The sequence below is a fragment of the Vulpes vulpes genome, chromosome 4, assembly GCF_048418805.1.
Source record: "Vulpes vulpes isolate BD-2025 chromosome 4, VulVul3, whole genome shotgun sequence".
Classification (NCBI taxonomy): Eukaryota; Metazoa; Chordata; class Mammalia; order Carnivora; family Canidae; genus Vulpes; species Vulpes vulpes.
Window position 1 is genome coordinate 76994926 of NC_132783.1, and position 23878 is coordinate 77018803.

Below are 23878 nucleotides of genomic sequence, written 5' to 3' on the forward strand. Positions count from 1 at the left end.
CCAAAATAAAAATTAGTACTAACTGATTCATTACCATACCAAACATGACAGTCATTAACACATCTATTTCTTTACCAAACAAATTCTATAGAATATGTCAAGTTGAAAAAAAAAAAATCAAAAAAAAAAAAAAAAGAATATGTCAAGTTGAAATATCCATTTTATAGATGAGGAAAGGTTAATTATCTCATCCAAGATCACAAATCTAGTAAGAAAAAATTTAGCTAATATTTACATCATTTAAATATACAACAAACAGTACTTATTATGTGCCAAGCAGAGCTCCACTTGTATTTAAGTAATTTAACCATCACTCCTCCTCCACGTTGTATTAAATATATCAATTAAATTGATTCTAGTCTTTCCCTCAGGATTGTGACTGTGGATTGCTCCGCCTGCTTGAACCTTAATCAAACACATTGTTCTAAAAAGTTATAAAGATGTTTATGGGGAATCCCTGGGTGGCTCAGCAGTTTGGTGCCTACTTTGGCCCGGGGAGCAATCCTGGAGTCCTGGGATCGAGTCCCACGTCAGGTTCCCGGCATGGAGCCTGCTTCTCCCTCTGCCTGTGTCTCTGCCTCTCTCTCTCTCTCTCTCTCTCTCTGTCTATCATGAATAAATAAATAAATAAATAAATAAATAAATAAATAAACAAACAAATAAATCTTTAAAAAAAATATGTTTATGACTTGCAAGGATGGGGACAATGGGTAAACTGTACTTTGTAAAGACTCAACCCTTGTTTATGACTTATTTTAACATTTAGTGTTTTTGGATCACTCCATTTTAACATGGAATGTTCATTTCATATAAATTTCTGCCCCAGGGATCCCTGGGTGGCGCAGCGGTTTAGCGCCTGCCTTTGGCCTAGGGCGCGATCCTGGAGACCCGGGATCGAATCCCACGTCGGGCGCTCGGTGCATGGAGCCTGCTTCTCCCTCTGCCTATGTCTCTGCCTCTCTCTCTCTCTGCGTGACTATCATAAATAAATAAAAATTAAAAAAAAAATTCTGCCCCAAACACCCATTACTTTTTTTTTTTACTTTGCTTGTTTAGATAGCTTGAATCTTTGAAAGTGCTAAAAGACATTTTGCCTTGATTTCAGAGAAGAACTCAGTACTTATCTTTTCCATTTTCATTAAACCAAACTGATCTTAAAATTATTAAACTAAAATTTAGGGTTTGGGACAGGCTCTCTGATGGTGTGGAGGGCATTTGGAGATGCATTAGAGCTTCAGAATGATAGCAATATTATCACTGCTGGAAAGGTTGAAATAGAAGTATCCATACAAATTTGTTTTTCCTTTCTTATTTCTTTCCTTTCTCCATACCAGTATGTCTTCTAATCTGAACTTCTTTTAGGGAGAAGTGAGAGAATAAAAACTGACAAGATATTTAGAACAGAAGAATTTTATATCACTAAACTTAAATAAATTATTCATTTACTTAAGGGATATTTAGGTTTCAGAGACAGTGAAATGTATTGGTTAGGATCACAAACTTTGGAATCAAAAGGCCTAGATTTAAAGCTTAGTTCCCCCCAAACATTAATTGTGTCATCTCAGAGCCCAGTTACTTAATTTTGCCTCAGGTTTTGATTTGCAAAATTGTGATGATAATAGGGATATTAAAAATTATTTTGATTATTAAATAAAATAATACATGTAAAGAACTTAAAATACTGTCTCATACATAGCATGCCCAAGTAAGAGTAAACTACTGTCATTGTCATTGCTATTGTTAATAGCAATGTTATTTTTAAATATACATTGTATTCTAAATGCTAGAGTAATAATTTCACACTGATATCTGAATGAATCATAACTGAACATATACTTTCAAATATCATTGAGGAGATGCTCTAATAAGAAATGATACCATATTCTAAAACGATACAAGGAAAACCTATCTCCAAATGACCTTACATCAAACCCACTTGCTGTATGCGGCTAGCAAAGTGCATGGTAGAGTAACAAAGTGTATCCTCTATGAGGATTGACATTTACATCAGCTGATGGACACACAGATATAAACAATATGGGAGCCCTGTAGGTGTAGGATTCTGGACAGGTCCCTCTTTTTTCAATTCAATTTCTTTATAGAACAGAAACCTCTTTACAAAGCATATGGAAGAACTTTGGGGTCTGAAAGAGCTGAGTGCTCTTCCTGGCTTCATCTTGCAAAAGTTATGTGAACGTGGACAAATTATGAAACTTCTATGAGACACAGGTCCATCCTTTTCAAATAGAGATGATGATACTACGACAGAGAAGATCATTAAAGATGATGTATATAAAACATAATATCTTACATATCAAGAGGCTTTAGCAAGTTAACTGTCCCTATATCATTATATCAAAACTTTAAATGGAAAAATCAAGTACAAATTTACCTTTAAGAAAATCTAATGTTTGTAGGGGCATCTGAGTGACTCAGTCAGCTGAGCACCCATCTCTTGGTTTGACTCAAGTGATGATCTCAGGGCCGTGGGATTGAGTCCCACATTAGGCTCTGGCCCTATACTTTGAGGGGAGTCTGCTCGATTGTCTCTCTCCTTCTGTCTCTGCCCCTCCCCCTACCAGGATCTCACTCCATCTCTCTCAAATAAATATATAATCTTTTAAAAATCACTATTTCTTTTGTAGGTACATGTGTATTTTGTACGTACATATTTATTTTTATACTCAGGCATATGGCCCTGGTTTGTTCCTAGAGATCGTTGCTAAAATCTTTTTTACCTGAGAAGCCCTTTAAAGTCTGAAATTTTGTCAAGAACAGATCTTCAAGTCCTCTTGTATGAACCAGTAGATCATCCTTCTCATTTTCACATCACTTTTCCGAGGCAGGCCACAATACAAATAGTATATGGACCCCTCCAGAGTGGAAGCAAATTGGAGTTGTCCTGAAACTCGGTTCATCACATTCCCCTTTCCTTTTAGCCTATTCTGGGGCACTTGATTCCATCAGGCAAAATTGTGCCATTGATCGCATTGCTCCTGGAATGAATGGGGCTCCCAGGCAGAGAACCAGACGTATAATGGACCTATTTGAAAATGCTACATTAGAGAAACACCTCTACAAACAAAATTAGTGAGAAAATGCCAAGGATTCCTCTTCCTCTGTTTCACCATAATGTTATCATCACCCAGGAAAAGGAATTGCCAGGTAAACTGGAAGAGCACAATTAAGAGGAGAGGAAAGGAAAGTTTTGTAGAGGCATTCCCTGGATATAGCGCAAGAAGAGAGAATGCAAACTAAGGCATTCAGCTCTTATGTCCTTGCATATTAAGCCATTTAACTAGCGTATGGAATGTTTCAGGTTGTCCCAAGGATATAGACAAGCTACTAAATATTGACTTAGCAAGAGCTCAAGTGAGAGGTCTAATTTAATTAAATGGTACAAAGGGGAGGCTTATTTCATAGACTTCAGTAATTGCTTAAGACACAAAAGAGACCAAATAAAGGTCAAAAAGGTATAATAATAACACAGAAGATGTTTGTAGTGAGATGTAGGGAAGACATGAGTACAGAAATGGCCAAAAGTTCAAAGGCTATTGTTGGCTCAGTGATGAAAAATGATTGGATGTTTTCATGGCCATAGATGACTTGTGGTGCCTTTTACATAGCTGGCAGTGACATATGCAGCAAGATGTTAGTTTTAATTCTACCTTAATGTGCAGAAATGTCTCAGGGTAATGCCCTATCCTTGGACAAACTTTACTGAGAGCTCCCGAAGAATAGTTATAATATCCAAGAGCCCCAAGATGTTATGTTTCAAGTTCTACTCCAGAAAGAAGTGAGTGTGAAGGACCACATGGATGATTCCCATGGACTCATAGTTGGCTATTTCAGAATACAATGTGAGAAATAGGGGATATTATGTATGTGAACAGAAAGACAGATAGAAAAGGACTCTGGTTGCATCTCTGTGACCCCAAAACGCTAACATTGAACACCGGGGGTGGCAAGTGAGAGGGAGATGGAGGATGGAAGTGGAAGAGAAGAAAGAGAAAGATATAGATCTTCCTTGTACCTAAGCTCTCTGAATTTTAACTTCTCATTTGTAAAATGAGACTTTCCTTAGAGCATTTATAAAATGGAACTTTTCTCAGAGCATTGTTGTATGTATAAAATAATATCAAGGACTTAAAAGGTCTGACTGTTAAGAGCTTGATAAATGTTGGCTATCATTGCTGTGAACATTACTCTTATTATAATTATCACAGAGGTGAAGAATAAAACCCTGTCCTGGAAAAGTGCCCCATCTACTCAAAGTGTGAGATATGAACTCTGAATCCACTCAATTGTCCATTTTCATCCAAGCCTCTGTGCTCTTTTGCCGGGCATCTTAGCATGGCATGTATATGCATTAGGGTCAGAGCACTGGGTTTAAGATCTTGCCCTGCCTCTCAATATCTCTGTGATCTTGGAGAAGTTGCTCAATGCCTTTAAGTTTCAGTTTCCATATCTACAAAATAGTAATAATGCTAGTTATCTCATGCACCATTTTTTGGTAAGGATAATGAAAACAAATGCATTTCAGATATTTAGTACAGTACCTAGATTAATAAGCACTCATTTCATGCACATACACAGACATATGCATATATTACACATATGGTTTACATATATAAACTAATTACATGCGCACACACACATACATACATGCACACCCCTCTTTATTCCTTTAACTCTAAATAGAATCTCATTTTTTAGCTTTATGAAACACAGCCATATTGCCCATTCTCTTGGTCTTTTGTCAGTCTCTATTCTGAGTCTCCCTCTCCCTCTCATTCACACACACACACACATGCATACACACACACACACACACACACACAAACATTGCAAGCAAAATGTTTATGGCTCTATACTTACACGATTCAGCAAAATGTTTATGGGTCTATACTTACACTATTCTTTAATTCAAATAGGCAAGGTAATGTTTTAATAATAAATCAGGAAAGGCCTATTTTCAGCTTTGTTTCATAGAGCTTTTCTCCTCTCTACCTAACCAAATTCTTCCAATTATTTATTATTTAGCTCAAATTTTCTGTGAAATTCTTCAGACTACCCAAATGACAATATTTTATTTGCTTCAGATCTTTGATATCTATCTATTGCCAAACACACTTAGTTTACTAATTCTGTACTGCTCTTAAACATTTCTGTGACCTATTCAACTATGGCACACCCCTCAAACTCTTAAAATCCCATGCCATCAGAAATGTTAATCTTGCCAGAATGAGTCTTCTGAATTTTGGAGTAGCTGAAGTTCTATTCTATGTTGTAATTGAAATTCTGGACATGTGACATTTGCATAAACACTCTAATGTCAAATAAAAATCTCTCTCCCAATCTTTATTCAGATCTAAGAACTAAATGTCTCCATTTGCAATGGCAACAAGGAAATTAAAGTCCAAGTAGGCTAATGCATCTTTCTGAAGATCCCTTACCTTATGCTAAATACTGTTAAGGATAGCCTAAACCTTACTTTGTGCAATCCTTCAATCCTCATCAGCCACGTGTGAACCAAAAGCTAATCTTGGCACAAAAGCAAAGATGACTGTTCATCCTCAAAGTCCATATCAAGTACTACTGCTAAAGTAGTGATGGGCAATAAGTTGTTTTATGACATGCAAAGGAATTACCCACTAAAAGGAGAACATTTTCCCAGCTTCTTCCTTTAAAGTTAATTTGAAATAAACTTATATCTATTAGATGAAACATATTAATGAATACTTTCACTTCAGGGTAGAGCTCACATTATTCTATATTAGCTAATACTATTACTACTACTATTACTACTCTTACTACTATTACTACTACTAGCTAATATTTAATGAGTGCCTACCAAATGCTAGACACCATGCTAAGTGCCTTACATGCAGTAGTATATTCTTATAAGGTATTTATTAACCACTGAGCAACCCTCCTAGCCTTTCCTTTCCTAGTACAGGGATTATGGAGGCCTCATAGTAAGATTCCAGAATGCATAAATCCTAATTCTGAGCATGTAGAGAAAAGCTCCCTTGCAACTCATATCAAACTTAAATGTGAGAAGAAAGTAAGAACTTGTTTTTTTTTTAAGTCATTGAGAAATAAGAGCTGTTCGTTAAAATAGTAGAGCCTAACCTGAGTAACTCATTGTTGTCTGAAAAATCTTCCATAAATGTTTCTTTCATTATATTATTTTTATGCTATGTGATATAGAACCTGAGGTTAGACTAAAAACGATTTGTCTTTGTGCAGAAGAGGAGTGGATTTGTATTCCACATTTGGTTGAATGCATAAGTGAAGTTCCTAAAACTTTCATGAAAGAATGTAAATTTTGCCATTAGCAGTAAGAAATAATACCACGTGTGTGCACACACACACATACACACAGTAATTGCTCAATGTTTTTAGAGTATAAGTGATATCTAAAGGGTATATATCCCTTTTGAAAAAACACAGAACTTTATTGTACAATTCAACCATGAATTGTCTGTGACCCAGGGTTTGAACAAAAACTTTCCCAAGATGTCTAATATTGCAAAGAGAAGACTTAATGCACTTGTTCCCCCAGAGTTGTCGGAGTGTTATTTGTTGTGATCAGCTACACCAGAAAACAGCATTTCCAGATCATATTTTCACAATTCCCTCCTGCAAAGCCTTCACTAAATTAAGATTTAACGTGGTAACTTCAGGTATTATTGAAAGTCAGGATAAGAAATGTCCATTTGAGGGGCGTCTGCATGGCTCAGGTGTTGAGCATCTGCCTTTGGCTCAGGTTGTGATCCCTGGTCCCGGGACCGAGTCCCACATCAGGCTCCCTGTGAGGAGCCTGCTTCTCCTTCTGCCTGTGTCTCTCTGTGTCTCTGCCTCTCTCTGTGTGTCTCTCATGAATAAATAAATAAAATATTTTTTTAAAATATTTTAAAAAAGATAAATGTCCATTTGAGCATTTCTGTCTTTTACAGACCCCTAGGTTAGGACATTATGATACCAGGTGCTACTGAGAAATGTCTATGTTATTATCAAACAATGAAAACTATACAATATAGTAACTTCTTAATTTCCGGTAAATATACTCAACCGGAGTAACTAATTTGACCAAAGACTTAGTAATATCCATTTGTTTGTTTTTAATTTAAAAAAATTCTTTAGTGCTTGTTTTTAGTTTTAGTTTCTGATTCCTATATTTTTCTTGACTTTGTGAAACTACTGCAATTTTTCAGGAGCATGAAGAATACAAATTCTATTTGTAAATTAACATTTTTTGCTGTCTTTTCTTTCAAGCTGAAATCCTTGAAAATAGGACTTGTTAACTCATTTCTATATTATTGTTTCAGGGAAGCACAATGAAAATAAGTGTATGTTAGTATGGAATAACAAAGAACTCTGAAACTAGAACCTACATTCACATTTTCACTCCAGCACTTAATAACCACATGACATTTGGCAAGTTATGTTCATTTATTAACCTTAGTTTTCTTGTCAACAGAATGCCACAAGTTTGCTTGCAGCATTGTAGAAAGGATAAAATAATATATATGAATGTGTCAATATGAGTGGTGCAATCACCAAATTAAGCAAATTGTCTGTCCTTGCCCTCTTTTCCATCCACAAAGAAATGACAGGAAAGGACACAAAGATGCTATCATTTGTCTCTTGAGGAAATATCTATGGAGAGCCTGAGAGGAATTTTTGCATGTGGTTACTGAAGGGCTCTTCTCAGAAAGGTAGGGAAGTGGGAATCAGAGGATGGGTGAAAGTATGTCCGTATAACATCATTAGATGGCTATGACTTGATCTCATAAGGGACTGTGAAACTGAGCAGCAGAGTTGGTTCCATCTTGAGGCAAGAAGTCTAGACTTTTGTATTCTCCTCTTCTTTGGTCATTTGCCATAGGTTTCTAGGGCATGCAGATGTGGTGGTGCATAATCACCCAAGGTGAAGATAATTATCTAGAGAAGGGAACAGCTAGGGGATGTCAGCAGCCAACACTTGCAGTAGCTGGAAGATGGGTGAAATACCAGGTAAGGGGATATGATACAAAGGAGTAACAACATCTGTAACAGCATTATTAGTTTTCTCTTAATTCTTATCGTCCTTAATCCAACAGTTCTCAATCAAGGATGATTTAACATTTGACAGTATCTGGAGACATTTCTGTTTATCACAACTGAGTTGGGGAGCACTGGCATCTAGTAGGTAGAGTTCATGCTAAATATTTATAATGCACAGGATAGCCTACTACAACAAATAATTATCTAGCCTCAATACCACATACCACTAGTGCCAAAGATGTGAAGCTCTGGAATAAACAAAACTATAAGTCAATACATAATATTTATTATTAACAGTTATTGATTTCCTATTAATATCATTCAGACTTTACTAATCAAAAGGGGAAAATGTAGATCACATTGATTTTGCTAGGGAAAACACACACATACAAACGGTACAACACATTCTCACAGGAATCTTTATATCGTGAATATAACTAATATTACTTCATAACCTGCACCGAGAACAAATTCAGGGCCCATAGACTGAAACTACTACTTTTGCAAACGACATCCACATTGCCTTGAGCCATTTTTCACATCTGCTTTCAGTTCTGCCTTTATTAACACCTTTGGATAAAGGCAATTTAAACACTAGCATTTTGCTCTTCTAGTATCTTTACCTCCTTTATTTTTCTTCTCTGACCTTTTCTTCTGTTATTTTTGTGTCTTCCAACTGATCTCATGAACATCAAGATGTTTGTATCTAGCTCTGCTCTCTTCCTTCAGCTGCACTGTCCCTGATGGTAACTTGACACCATCATATAGCTGCCAAATACATCTTGCTCACTTTCATGGCCTCTCTTCCCACTTCTATGAAGTTCTGTGGTTCAGATTGTCTCAACACACAATAGGTTTAATTAATCCCCTTTCTTCTTTTCTAAGGATTGAAAACAATTAAACCAATTCTTTTTTTCTAAAACAGAAAACATTTTTTCCATTGCTTTATATTCTTCAAATATTTTCCTTTTAAAAAAATGGAACTATAAGGAATATCATTTAAACAAAATTCCAGAATTTTGTTTTTTGTTTAAAAAAAAAAAACAAATCAAAACATAGCAACGTGCTATTTGTGTTATAATTTGCCCCCTGGTGCTTAAAGGAAAATTTTAGATAGGGATTGAAAAGGAAAAGAGAAGCAAAGGGTATGAATAAGTCAAGGATTCCAGACAAAATGGTGGGATAGAAATCTGATATCTGGTATTCTGGTATCATTATTTAGAAACTCTGGAATCTATTGAAGACTTCCGGAGAAAGGCATGGGAAGTTCATTATGGTTAATATCTGTCAATTCCAACTCTTAGCTAGATAGCAGCTTTCCATCTCCTGCCCTTTAGCCACTTGGTATCAACTGTGCATATGTTCCTGGAGCAACTTGTAAAAGCCAGGGTGGGGAAAAACAACCCTGTCCTCTAGATATCAGGGGCCTGTGCTCTGATCACTGATTGCTGCTTCTTATCATGGAAGTGCTGACAAGTGCTGCCCCCCATTGTTGTAAGCACTTCTTATACTGGCTAAAGTGACTACCAGGAGACTTAAAGATCTGGCATCTTTATTTGTCCCTTCATTTTTCTCTTTATTTTTTCCTTTTAGAAGCCAGACGTTGGAAAATTAGGACATTCAAAAGCAACCACATTTATAGGAATAGTAAGAAACTCACTGATTATGCCCAAAGACACAGGATCAAAAAGACCTGAAATGACTTTTAGTTTTCTCTTCAGGCTGATCCTTGTCACAAGGATAGCCTGTAATAATTAAAAAGCAAAACAACATCCCCTCACACCCACACAAAGCAAAAAGCAAGCATATAAACACATCAGCAAATTTTGGAGGAGGAGAATCTGAGTTCCAGATTTATGAGATTATTAGATTCAAATGACCAGTTTTCAACAAAAAAGTTTACACCATATAAAGAAAAAAGTATATATGTGTATATATACACATATATATAGGCATAATGACAGATCTACTAGACAAAGATTTTTATTTTTTCTTTTTTTATGATTTTATTTTTTTTATTTATTCATGAGAGACACAGAGAAAGAGGCAGAGACACAGGCAGAGGGAGAAGTAGGCTCCCTGTGGGGAACCCAATGTGGGACTCAATCCCGGGACTACAGGATCATGACCTGAGCTGAAGGCAGATGCTCAACCACTGAGCCACCCAGCCATCCCTAGACAAAGATTTTTAAAAACTGTTTTAAAGTTACTCAAAGAACTAAAGGAAGATTTGAAAAAAAGTCAAGAAAATAAGGTATGAACAAATTGCAAAAATCAATAAAGAGATAGAAAATCTAAAAAGAAACCAAAAAGAAATTCTGGAGTTGAAAAGTACAGTAACTAAAATGAATAATTCACTAGAAAGATGAAAAGCCAATATGAGCAGACAGAAGAAAGAATAAGTGGACTTGAAGATAAGACAAAAAAAAAAGGAACAAGTCTGAACAACAGGCAAAAAAATGACTGAAGAAAAATGAACAGAGCCTGAGGGACTTGTGGGGTATCAACCGATGAACATATCCATTGTTGAGAGTCCCCAAAAAAGAGAGAAACAAAGAGACAGAGAGAATATTTGAAGAAATAATGGCTGAAATTTTCCTAAATTTGATGGAAACCCCAAATCTAAACCTCCAAAAGCTTAATGAATCCCAGGTAGGATGAACTCAAAAAGACTCAAACCAAGACACATTATAATCAAACTATTGAAAGCCAAAGACAAAGTCTTGTTAAAGTCAACAAGAGGGAAGTGACTTGTTACCAGAGATCCTCAATAAGTAATCAGCAGCTTTCTCATCAGAAATTTTGAAGGCTAGGGGGTAGTGAGATGACATGTTCAAGGGGCAAAAAGCAAAACTGACCAACAAGAACACTATACCCAGCAAAACTGACCTTCAAAAGTGAGTGAGAGATTAAGATTTCCAGATAAACAAAAGCTGAGAGAGTTCATTTCCACTAGACCTGCCCTGAAATAAAATGCTGAAGGGAGTCCTATAGGTTGAAATGAGAAGACATTAGATAGTGACTCAAAATTGTATGAAGAAATAAGTATCTCAGTAAAGGTAAATACATGGGTAATTATAAAAGCTACTATTTTTGTAACAATGGTGTGTAACACAACATGATTTAAGAAGCTAATACATTAAAAAACAATCATTAATTTTAACACCAATTATTGTTTTTAATTCCACATTTCGTATTCTACATAATTTTAGATATAAATGCATTAAAATTGTATTAGTTTATGTTTTTTGGACACACAAGGTATGAAGATGCTATTTTGTGATGCTGACAACTGAAAAAGCATGGAGGATTGAGTTGTTAAAGGAATAGAAATATCGTATGTTGTTGAAGTTAAGCTAGCATAAATATAAGTTGGAATGTTATAACTTTAGGATGTTAAATGTACTCCCCATGGTAATCACAAAGAAAATAGATGAAGAATATACATAAGATGAAAGGAGAAAGAAATATATGCATTCACTATAAAGAATATCATCATAAATTATGAGTTGAAAGGAACCATAAAGCTCATTTAATATCAAAACTTAGTTTTATAAATAGATGAAGAAAGAGACTCTAAAAAACTGATGTCTAGATTACAGCATAGGTGTTCTAATTTGAAGTCCAGGAGTTTCCTGTTACCTCATATTAGTTTCTCGTGTTGAAGCTAAAGAGTGTGTCTGATCAGGCTTTCTTCAGAATCCGGGCTCATTAAGTCACCACTATCATCAGTTACTGTTGTGTTGTAGTCAATGTTTTCCTATATCATTCAATTAAAACCATTTTTTATCTCTTGATATTTATAGTAACCATCCTGGATAAGTGTATCAACACCGCCTCCTGTCATTTTGCCACTAAACTCACTAGATGGTCACTGGCTTATTTTCAATAGCAATAGAGTAAAGAACATGAGATATTCTGGTAATGGCTTTGCCATTAGATATCTTCATAAACTAAGGCAAATTATAGAAAGTCCCTGACCTAACGGGGCACCTAGATGGCTCAGTTGGTTATATATATAACTCAGATCAGGTTATGCATGATCTCAATGTTGTGAGTTTGAACCCTGTGATGGATTCTGTGCTCAATGGGGAGTCTGCTTGAGGATTTTTCTCCCTCTCCCTCTGCCCCTACCCCACCTCAGGCATACTCTCTCTCCCTCCATCTCTGAAAGAAAGAAAGAAGGAAGGAAGGAAGGAAGGAAGGAAGGAAGGAAGGGAGGAAGGAAGGAACCCTTTCCTGACCTATTTGTTTATAAAGTTACTTCGAGTTAGATAGTTATGACAGGGATAGGTTATTTCCAAGGTTCTTTCACTGGCTATCACACCTTGGAAATAATCTGTTATAATGTTATAATTTTCTCAAGAAAATCTAAGCCATTGTGACATCAGATTACCCAGACACCAGGAAACTTTCTTAGTCCACCTCACTACAATGCAATATAAAAGAAAACAACATCCCAATACTTTTGCTTGTTTTTAAAATATATACCTTGAACTACTAAGGTTTATTGTTCCATTTGCCTCCTCCTTAGCTTTAATAAAACAAACAAAAAACACTCCAGAGAATTAAGTTGATAGGCAAATTGTCTTCTTTCTTCTTTTTGTTTTCTCTGTTTGCTCTTCTCTCCAGTATTTCCCTTTCTTCATTTCTTGCATCTCTCTCCATTCCTTTGTATATAACTCCTGCCCTTTTTTACATGTCTAAATACTTCAGTTAATTTTCCAAATCTTCTTTTACTTTTCCCGATTTTCTTGATGAGTACCAATGATTGCAGTAGCTTGAGAAAGCTCATTAACTAATTCCCTTAATGTCTTAATGTGGCAAGCACATTAACCTACTAAGTCATTCTGTATATACTCAATTGCCTGAGTTCTGTAGGCCCTGGTGGCTCTTTTGGTCAATAGCTGTATTGTTTTTCTCTATCATTCCTAATTGAATGCACACTGCCCCTTGATTTCTGCTACAGCTGAATTGCAGTTGCTTGGCAAATTTTCAATCTTGCTGATCTTTCCACCCTGACTGATTAGTTTTATTTATTTATCCAATTTTTAAAATTGTGGCTTTGGCATACCTGCCTCAGGATAAGAGAGCACAATTAAATACATTAAAGGAAACACACAAAATGTGACCATTACATAATTAATCAGTTTTAAGTAGTGTTAAAAAAAAAAAAAGAAAAGTTAAAAAGTTTGCCTAAAAGCATAGCATGTGGAGAAAGGGTAGTTTTAAGAGTTTAAAATCATTTTCATTTTTTACTTTTCCTCACAAATTTTATTTTCTATACATACAATCTAGAATATAGAAATATGTATTTCCTTATGGTGAGACTCCTTTCACAAAGTGCAATAGCTTCCATACTTGGCATGATGCATAAGAACACTAGAGGAACAATTGATGGAAAATTTATGGGACTGCCCTTAGGTAACCCAGGTACATTTTAATCTTCTTGGAGTTATATATTTACTGTACTACTAAATTAGTCCATTAATAAGTCAGGGTGGTTATGGAAACTAATCTGCAACAGCATATATTTAATTATACAGTTTTGTCATGCTTTGCTATCATTTTTTAAATTAAATTTTTATATACTCTCCTTTCTTTGAGAGAGGATGGCCCCTGAAGGCCACACTGGTTTTATTTTCTTGTGATTGAAAGATAAGCTGAAGCTGAGTTAGGTTCCATAATCCAGGCAATGCTCTGGAGCTCAGCTCTAGAATAACAATGTCTAGCGTTCAGTATCTCTGGTTACTTTCTCAAATCACTGCTGTTAGATTATTTTCTCTCCCAAGCAATATCAAAAAGTGTTTAAAGATATGGACATCTTTGCTTTTATCTTTTACTATGATAAAATCATGGAAAGAGCGCTCAAATCAATCTTCAGCAAGATGTTCTTCCCATTCATCTATACCTGAATGTGTTAATATCTGCATTACTCCATCCCTCAGGAGAATAATTCTCTCTCCAAATTAAGTCTTTCTACTTATTTTCCTAATTCCATTCCTTCTCCCTTGCTGAAGATTTTAGTCTATCCATTATGGTCTTAATTTTTCAGAGATCTGTATTTTCTGAATTCTTCTGGCTCTTTACCTAAACATTTACTCAATTGCTTCCATTTTTTAAAAGTACGGAAATAAAAAATGTAAGCCTGAGGAAGAAGAAGAAGATGAAGAAGAAAGGGGAAGAGGAGGAGGAAGTGGAGGAGAAGGAGAAGAAAAGGACGAAGGAGAAAAGGAGAAAAGAGAAGGGGAAGGGAGAGGAAGAGGGGGAGGAAGGAGAAAGAAGGAGGAAGAAGGAGAGGGGGGAGGGGTAAGGAGGAGTTTCTATCAATTCCATCTGCCCCTCAAGTCTCTCTCTCTGTTTCTCCCCCTCTCACCCTCCCTCTCCTCCTCCTTCCAGGTTTCTCTCCCCCCCCCCCCCCCCCCGCTTTCCTTTCAACTAAAGACTGCTAGAAAATATTCTTTGCTATCCTTTTTTCTTTTTTTTTTTTTTCCTGTCACCGCATGCTCAGTATTTAGCCCAGTATGACCTAATTTTTGCCTTCAATTTGTTACTGATGCTGCTTTGGAAAAGATATAAAGACACTTTTATCAGTGCAAAATCCAATATACACATTAAGGCTCAGTCAACCTGAATTTTCTGCATTATTTATAATCTTTGGCTACTATACTGTCAATCGTTCAACAATATTTAAGGACCTTATAGTCTAGAGGAGAATATATATCAAATAGCAGATAATTATAAGAAATGTGAATACTGCTGTGACTTTTATAAATGTAGAAGGATATCATAGAAATTGATAGTTGCCACCCAATATGCATTCTCTTTACAAAAAAACCAAACTCTGATTTAATTGGGGAAAAATCAACGGGCCCAGATTAAAACATGTCCAAACAGACAAATTTTATATTTGTAGCATCTCTTGCAGTTATATATAGCCAGATGATTAAGTTTTGGCCAATAATATGTAAATGAAAGCATTTGAAAGAACTTTAAAAATGTAAGGAATGTTTGCTCCTCTTCATTCTTACTGTCTGGAATATAAAAGCCACTGCTAGACCTAGACAGCCATATTTTGACCTTGATAAAAATGAAAGTCAGAAGCCAAGAATAATAAAGCAGGAAGACTCAAGTGCTTCATTCCTTAACAACTTTGCAAAGCTTCCCTAACAATCTTGGATTGCTCATTCTCAGACTGTTGTTTTGGAGAAAATAAACTCCCTGGTTTGTTTTAACTGCCACAGCCAAGTCTCTGTATTTGAAAGAGGCACAAGAGAGAAAGAAAGAAAGAAAGAAAGAAAGAAAGAAAGAAAGAAGAAAGAAAGAAAGAAAGAAGAAAGAAAGAAAAGAAAAAGAAAAAAAAAGAAAAGAAAAGAAAAAAGAAAAGAAAAAAAAGGTTGATTTTGGGTCTCTGTGTTAGCTATTTTTTCTCTTATTCAGCATGCTTACATTGGATTGGTTCTATTTACTTCTCTTTCATATCTCCAGAATCCTATACTCAGCTTTTCCTAGAACTTTTTCTTTGGCTGCCACTTAGCCACTTAAATTCAATAAGTAAGAACCAAATGAGGTATCTTACTCATTTAATCATAATATATATATATATATATATATATATATATATATATATATATATTGTTAATGATGCCAGTTTTGACTAAGTAAGCTACCAATCTCAAAACCTTGGAGGTAAGTCTTAAATCATCCTTCTTCAATCTGTCATTCAACAGATTGACTCTAATCAATTTCTACTTCAGAGTTTTTGCTTACTGGCATTCACTCTTCTCCATTCTCATCAATATTGCCTAATCCAATTCTCTTTCTTTTTTATTCTTTTTCCAAAAATAACTTTATTAGGGAGACATAACATTATGGCATAAAGCACTACATCATTTGTCAGGACATCCTTTGAAAAGTAAGCACCAATGTAAAGTTAGATAACTTCTCCAATAATTCTTATTACCAACAGCTGATTAATTTCTTCCTAAGGTAAAACATTCTTTCCACAATATGCAGAACACTCTCTTCAGCTTATTGTTGAAAGCTTTTCTAAATGGATCTGCTTCTGTCGAGAAGGACATTTCATCTGAAAACCTACAGATGGGTCTGTGCTTGTCTGACAATAACCAATATGCTGGTGTCACATCAGCCCAGCAGCCATGGAACCAGATTTCCTGATCAGCTGTGCACAGACCAACCCCATATTTGTCCAACAGAGCATTCTTGGAAAGGCCCTGCCCTCAAGAAAAAGCCCCACACTATCCAGGAAAGAAAGCTGCTTCAGGATGGAGAGGCTAAAAGACACTGAACCTAAAGTCTTCATCAGGAGTGTCCAGGGTGGCTTTGGCTAGGCCTGAAGACCCTTCGGCTCTTCTTTCTGGTGGCCTCACCCACAGGCTACCCCTGCACCATGCAGGCTGCCATCCTGAAAACCCACAGGTTTTGTGCCTGCTGGGCCGCCATCTGAGCCCTGTAGTCCTCAGACAGTGGGCATGTCAGCTGCCTCCTCTGGGGCCTGGGGGTTCTTTCACTGAGCAGGGTTTTGATTGACCCAGTAGCCTTCGCTTTCTGTTTTGGACTTAGTCTCCACCTCTCAAGGCCCAGCACCTGCTGCTCCACACACTGCCTTAGTTTGATTCCAGGGAGACAGCTGGTCTACCTCAGCCTTCGCACTCAGGGGCATTTCCTTCAAGGCCTTTTTTCTGAGGCCTTCATGCCTCCATTAGCAGCACAGAGTCCCTGTTCTGTTTTGTTTCTTAAGGGCTGCATCACTTTTATTCTCTTGGACTATTTTAAAAATCATTTCTAAATACTCCATCATCCAGTCCCTTGTCTTTCTATCTATCACTGTCCTGTCAAAAGAGTTCACTTCCAAATACCTAGATTGCTTATGCCCATCTCAAACTTAAAATTTTTCAATCTTACTCTCCGTTGCCTGCAAGGTAAAGTGAAAACGTCCTAAGTGACCCTTTCTAAACAGCCCCTATTTCGTGGGCAGTTTCTCTTCTCCCTCCCCCAACCCGCACACCAACGGTACCAAGAACAATTATTTCCAATCACATCTGACTCTTTGCTATTTCCACAGAATTCCTTCTCTTTTCCTATTTCTTTCTTTTTATTTCAATTGTATGATCTACTTCAATCCTTTCCCTCTCCTCCATGAGTATACAGTTGTTTTTTACTTATTAATCAAGGTTGAAATTACAGTCAAGTCAGTCATGGAGCTTTCTCTTGCCCACTTGGCACATCAGTGCAGTTAATTATCCCCTCACCTGTTACTCCATGCTTTTGTGCAAACCACTACATCGTTTAGATTTATTTGTGAATATTTGAGTATATTTTATGTATTGATTTTATATGTACTTGATTATCTTAAAGGAAGCATCATGTATTCATCTTTGCATCCCTAGATGTTCTATAACACCTGACACAGAGATGCTCAAGTCATAGTTGGGGTTTTAGGTGAACTTCACTTTGGTTTCCTTCTTAACAAAACATGTAACTTCAGAATAAGTGGTTGCAGATAGATATAAGAATGACTAGAAGATAATTTTAATCAAATGCTTTGAGAATGATCTAATTCTTTAGGCTATGAATGAATCTTTTCCTAAACTAATACCCCAGACCCAGAAAGCACTCCATCTACTTCTTTTTAATCAAATATATTTTCTACAAGTGATGTTTCTTGAAACTGATTTTGAAATACAAACTTTACTTAGTGAGTTTTGGATAATCTATAGTTTTGAACTATAACAATATATAAAAAATAACAAATTTCTATAATTTTTAATGAGCTTGCCTGCTTTAGAATCATGCTTGTTATTTTTTCAAAAGACCTCAGAGAAAGGAGATGACTTAGATTTGAGCTTCTTCTCAATTTAAAAAAGAAAGATGACAAGATAAGAACTCAGGGTCACTGAGAGATTAAAGCAAGTGTTTTTTGGCACATGTAAATGAAATGTATTTTAAAAAAATTTCCAGGATCTACCTGCAAGCAGATGGCTGTAAGGTTTGTAAAAGGAGGCATGAAATGTTGCCTTTATTCAGATTTATCTTTTCTAAAGGGGAATTGTGGGTAAAATGATGACAAAATAGTTTTGGATTTGCAATGCTATTTCTTATTTTATATAATGACTCAACTTTTAAATTGTAAATCATGGCTTATAAACTTGTGCCTAATCTATCTGAAAATATGGGTAAATTCATGAATTTGAATCATCACACCAAACAGGAAATACAAATTTGTACATCTGGAGGAAATTATATTTTGAAAGAACAATTAACAGTAACATATTTTGACAGTATTTGTGTGTATGTGTGTGTGAAAGTTTAGCTTCAACAACCTGTAAAAGCAGCAAATAATGGGAAAATAAGATTTATATGAATTTATTTTTTTAATGATTTTATTTATTTATTCATAGAGACACACACACACACACACACACAGAGAGAGAGAGAGAGAGAGGCAGAGGCACAGGCAGAGGGAGAAGCAAGCTCCATGCAGGGAGTCTGATGTGGGACTCCATCCAGGGTCCCCAGGATCAAACCCCAGGCTGCAGGCGGCGCTAAACCACTGTGCCACCGGGGCTGCCCTAGATTTATATGAATTTAGGCTTTGTGAATGACAGAAAATGTGTGACTGTGGGAAATATACAAAAGTAAACAGACTTTGGTCTACACATAATATTTTACACATTTCAGAGTAGTATAATTTTAAATGAGAAAATGAAGACTGAAAGCTTAATAATTCACTGCAAAGATCTAATATTTCAAAGTGTGAATATTGTATATACATGCTGTGTGCATATATAAATTTATATGCATGTATGTATTCATACACCCACACAAGTTTCTGTGTATGTAGCTTGTGACTACTTAAAACACATTTTTTTAAAAAGTGCCATTGCATCAGTACTGCACAAGTTGTGTTGGGTTGTGGTGGGGGTTTTTTGAAAATTTTAATATCAAGGAAACAAAACATTTGTATCTCTAATAATTAATGGACATAATTTCCACGTTATTTATTTTTGATCAATTTCATCATAGATTTGAGGTTGTTCACATGAATAGAAATGACATAAGCCTTTAAAGATAAACTCCAGTTCTGACATTTACTAGTATAGTACGACCTTGGGGAAGTTTTCAACTTCCTTGAATGTCATTTTTTCCCCAATGTTAGTGAAAATGAAACAAGCAAATAAGCAATCTCTTTGGCATGCTATTGTGAGGATCAGATGAAATAAAATATAGGCAAGAGATAGATAGTCAATAAGAATTAGTTCCCCGCCTTCTACTCTTCATGGTAATCTTTTGCTTTTGTTTTTGCAATCATCTTCTTTTAAAGCATGTTAGTTCACTGAAGGAAAGTCCAATGTCAGACTATAGAAGTCCTAGAAATTACAAATTTATAAGGATGCTGTTATCATTTGTCCTCATGAATATAAGTTCCTAGAACATTCATGATGTTTCATTTTAACTTAAATTTATAATCTTGGTCTAAGCCCTTCTCAAAGTCACTGATAACTGAATCCAATATAGATATCAAATATTATTTTATTACCATACCTGCTCTAGAGAAATGATCTACTGTTATTAAAAGATGAGTAGAAAAGTTAGACATTATTTCTACTATGATCATTTTATAGTGGTTTGAAACTCAGGGTCACCAAAGAATTTACTGAAGTCTTTCCAAATCTATGGTCTATCACACTCCACTTCTACGGTTACATACAGAAATAACAGTTTACAATGCCTGAATTTCTATGTTATAGAAAAGAATAATGGGAAAATGAATATCAATTAACAGCAATAAAGTCATTGCTTTCATTGATTTGAAAATCCATATGCATTTATTTTATAAAAATTACAGGATTCAGTTCAGTTCCATCTGCTCACCCTCTGAAGTCAGAAGACCATGCTTTTAATTAATATCTATTTCTTATTCAAGTGGCTTACAAATCTTGATTCATTCTAAAATCTGTGGGGTAAATAAAGAGAAGTTGTACTGAGATAGCATTTCTTTAGCTCGATTCCTCACTAATTTAACTTCATGCAATTTAATACATTCCAATTGAGTTTACTGAAACCTACATGAACCTAAAAGATTTGGTGAGGTGAGGAGGGGTGTTGCTGCTTTGTTTCAAGTATCTTCTATGTGTGATGGTATAAATGTAGGGCACAACTCACGGCTGACATGATGAGTTCTCCTCCTAGGTTCTGTATCTCAGCTTTAACTTGACTGCAGATCTTCAGTTGGTGAGAGTAAAACTTAATCTGTTCCAGATAGGCCAACAAATCTTGCTTGCATGATGGATCTGGGCACTAAGTAGGCATAAAAGATAAAAGTGGAAATAGCAAAATAACTAATAAGTAGATCAGACTGAATAAATGCCAACTTTGGAAGTACCTCATAAGGCAGCATCTTGTCATGGAGCCCCATTTCTCAGCCCAAGCCCACATAGATTCTGATATGCTTCCACCATTAGAGGAGTTTATTCATGTTTCAAACTTAATTATTTTAGCATAGACAATAGAAATAGTAAAGGGATTTTCAGACATGAAAAGGTACATGAAATAATTGCTTTTAAGTTATAAGATTAGAAGTCATCTTCAGATTGCATTTTTACATAAATATAAATAAATATTTTAAATGCAATTATTTCCTTCACTTAGAGTTGCTATTAGAATACTTCTTGGGACTCATAATTCTGCATTGTCTGTCCTGTCTTATTTGTCTGGGAATAAAAAACATCTACAATGAATCATACATTGTCTTCGATTACTTTCAGCATTATAGATTCTTGGCTATTATAGACAAAAGAAATCATTTGCACCTTAGATAACAGCCATGAATCTACCTGGAGCCAATAAATAAACAACATATGTGTTTTAAAGATGTATTAAGCTTCTTTACCAAAAATAGGCCCCTACACTGTAATATCACCCATGAGGAACATCTTAGAGGACAGCTTTGAGCTCAACATAACACAGTAAGTATCTGTGATCTGGATTAACTCTTTGTGTTCTTTATTTTATGTAATCATAATAGAATTTTTAAATCCCTTACTTGCACTTTAAATATAATTTCATAAGGATGTAGAATTATGGATAATAATTTATATGAAAAATATTAATTACAACATTATTTATAATTATAGTATTTGGAAATAACTTAAATGTCCAAAAATAGTGGAAAGATTAAGAATGCATGTCTATATAATGTGATACTATATTATCTCAAGAAAATATGCCCAAAAGTGGTGGGAAAATGGTTTTAGAAAGTGGAAAAAACAGTGTTTGAAATTTATAAACCATCTTAATCAAATTGCATAAATATGTGGTTGTATTTGTGTTTAAAACAGACTAGAAAATATATGAAATAAACAAACATGACACAATCAATAATTTTCATTTCCTTCCTATTTTATATTTCTTAAAATAGATATTTATAACTTCCATACATATAAAAATATTATTATTACAAAAGGTTTGATTCTAATGGCCTAAAATGTATATTGGAAAGTGCAAGACTGGGGGACCTGATTGACTCAGTTGGTTAAGCATCCGAACTTCTGATTTTGGCTTAGGTATTGATCTCAGGGTCATGAGATTTGTCAGGCTCCCTGCTGAGTGGGGATTCTGCTCTTCTGGGAGATTCTCCTTCTGCCCCTCCTCCCAAAAATAAATAAATAAATCTTTAACAAAAAAAGAAAAAAGAAAGAAAAGTATGATGAAAGACCAAAAAACCATTCTATGCATTTATTCTTTTACTTAGTAATTCATAATTTGGAGTGTTGCTGAAAAATTCCTGAGAATCTTATTCTCTCATATTTGCTAAATAGATTAAGACTAATTTATAGTCTTAACATAACCATAAAATGTGTAGACAAGATAAGAACATACCACCCTTAGGTCAAAGTTAATCAGAAAAGGTAGCAAAGAAATTAATTCTGCAGAAATACTATCACAGCCTAGACTTTTAAATGAATAGACAGATACATATAACCAGCTAGCCAGCCAATCAGCCAAGAGGATAATGAGACCTTGACGTTGAGAATGCCTCTCAAATTTTAAAGAAGGAAGTAAGGGTAATCTCCCAAATTTCAAGAGGATTAACTGTTACTAGGAAGAAAAAGGAGAAGGAAAAGAAGGACAAAGAGAGAGAGAGAAACAGGGGAAGTGAGGAAGAAGGAGGAGGAGAGAAAAAGAAGAAAGGATTTCCCTCAATTTATAGATGAGAAATCATAAATTTTGAAAAGAGAGACACCTGGGTGGCTCAGCGGCTGAGCATCTGCCTTCGGCTCAGGGTGGGATTCTGGAGTCCTGGGATCAAGTCCTATATAGAGCTCCTTGCATGGAGCCTGCTTCTCCTGTCTCTGCCTCCCTCTCTCTGCCTCTCTCTCTGCCTCTCTCTGTGTCTCTCATGAATAAGTAAATAAAATCTTAAAAACAAAAAGAAATTTTGAAAACATAATAACTTCCCCAGGAGTGAAGAGGTATGTGTAGAGCCAGATTTGAACCCAAACATATTTACTTTCAGATCTCTTTTAGAGGTTCCTGGGTGACTCAGCGGGTTAAGTGTCTGCTTTCAGCTCAGGTCATGATCTCGGTGTCCTGGGATCAAGCCTGCATCTGGATCCCTGCTCAGTGGGGAGTCGGCTTCTCCCTCTTGCTCACCTTTTCTGCCCTTCCCCCAACCTGTTGCTCACTCTCCCTTTCTCAAATAAATAAATAAAACCTTTTTTAAAAATCAGTTTTATTTTAAATCACTAACTCAAGAGAATTGGAAGTGTATTTTTAAAAATCACAGAACACTAAGAACTGCATAGTTCCAAGGAAATAGAAAATTCATAGGAACACTGTCTCCAGCACTGTTCTATAGTAGAGAATACTTATTTTTTTTCGAAGACCAAAAACTAGTTATTTAGAATTACCTACAATGACAGAAGGCATCACATTGTTTTATCATGACAGGAAGTTGATCATTACTAAGTACGTTCTATGTGCCATGTCCTTTGTGTGAATAATTTCACCATGCCATTTTACTTGGGCTTATAATGTTATTTCTCACATTTGCAAACTGAGTTTTGGAGAGAGTATATGATTTGTCTAAAGGTTTGAATTCACTTTTCTCTGTTTCATTCACTGCACAATGATGTCTCCTATAGGATATGTATTCAAAGTGCCTTTTTCTTTGTCCTCACTGGGTGATGGTCCATATCTATTTTTTGTTCCAATGGATGGACTCAATGATAATCCTTAACACATATAGTGTTTTATATGTCACATACTATTCTAGGTGTTTTACCTTTATTAACTCTTTTACTAATCACCAGCTCTAAGAGGTAGATTCTATCACTATTTGGCAAAGGAGGAAACTGAAGCACAGAGAAGTTAGCTGACTCATCCAATTAATAAATGGTAGAGCTGGTATTCAAGCTCACATGGTCTGGCTACACATCCCTTCCTTCACAGTCTAGGAACAATATCAGTCTTCCTGCCAGTTTTATCTTATATAATAAATGATTAATTGCCACTCTGATTTGTAAATTGATTTCTTAAATTGACACTCTTATTTGTAAATTGTAAGTAGGAATAGTGTTAAAGACCAGTACCACTACACATTTATGATGAAATTGAACATTCAAAATAATAATTAGGTTCTTAAAAATTTATTTATTTATTCAAGAGAGGGACAGAGAGAGTGGGGGAGGGAAGAGAGAGAGAGAGACAGAGAATCTCTAACAGATTCTCTTCTGAGCATGGAGCCTGGGGCAGAACCTAATCCCACAACCCTGAGATCATGACCTGAGCCAAAATCAAGACT

General features: G+C 35.6%; 1 protein-coding gene across 6 annotated transcripts in view; it reads right to left on the reverse strand.

Annotated features, from left to right (window-relative positions):
- CTNNA3 (catenin alpha 3) overlaps positions 1-23878 on the reverse strand; it is a 1674060-nt gene that overhangs the window by 43771 nt on the left and 1606411 nt on the right. For all 6 annotated transcript variants that reach the window (XM_072756138.1, XM_072756135.1, XM_072756140.1 and 3 more), the window contains one exon: positions 20239-20373. In XM_072756138.1, the coding sequence (XP_072612239.1) occupies positions 20239-20373 (135 nt within the window). The remainder of the gene's footprint in view (positions 1-20238; positions 20374-23878) is intronic.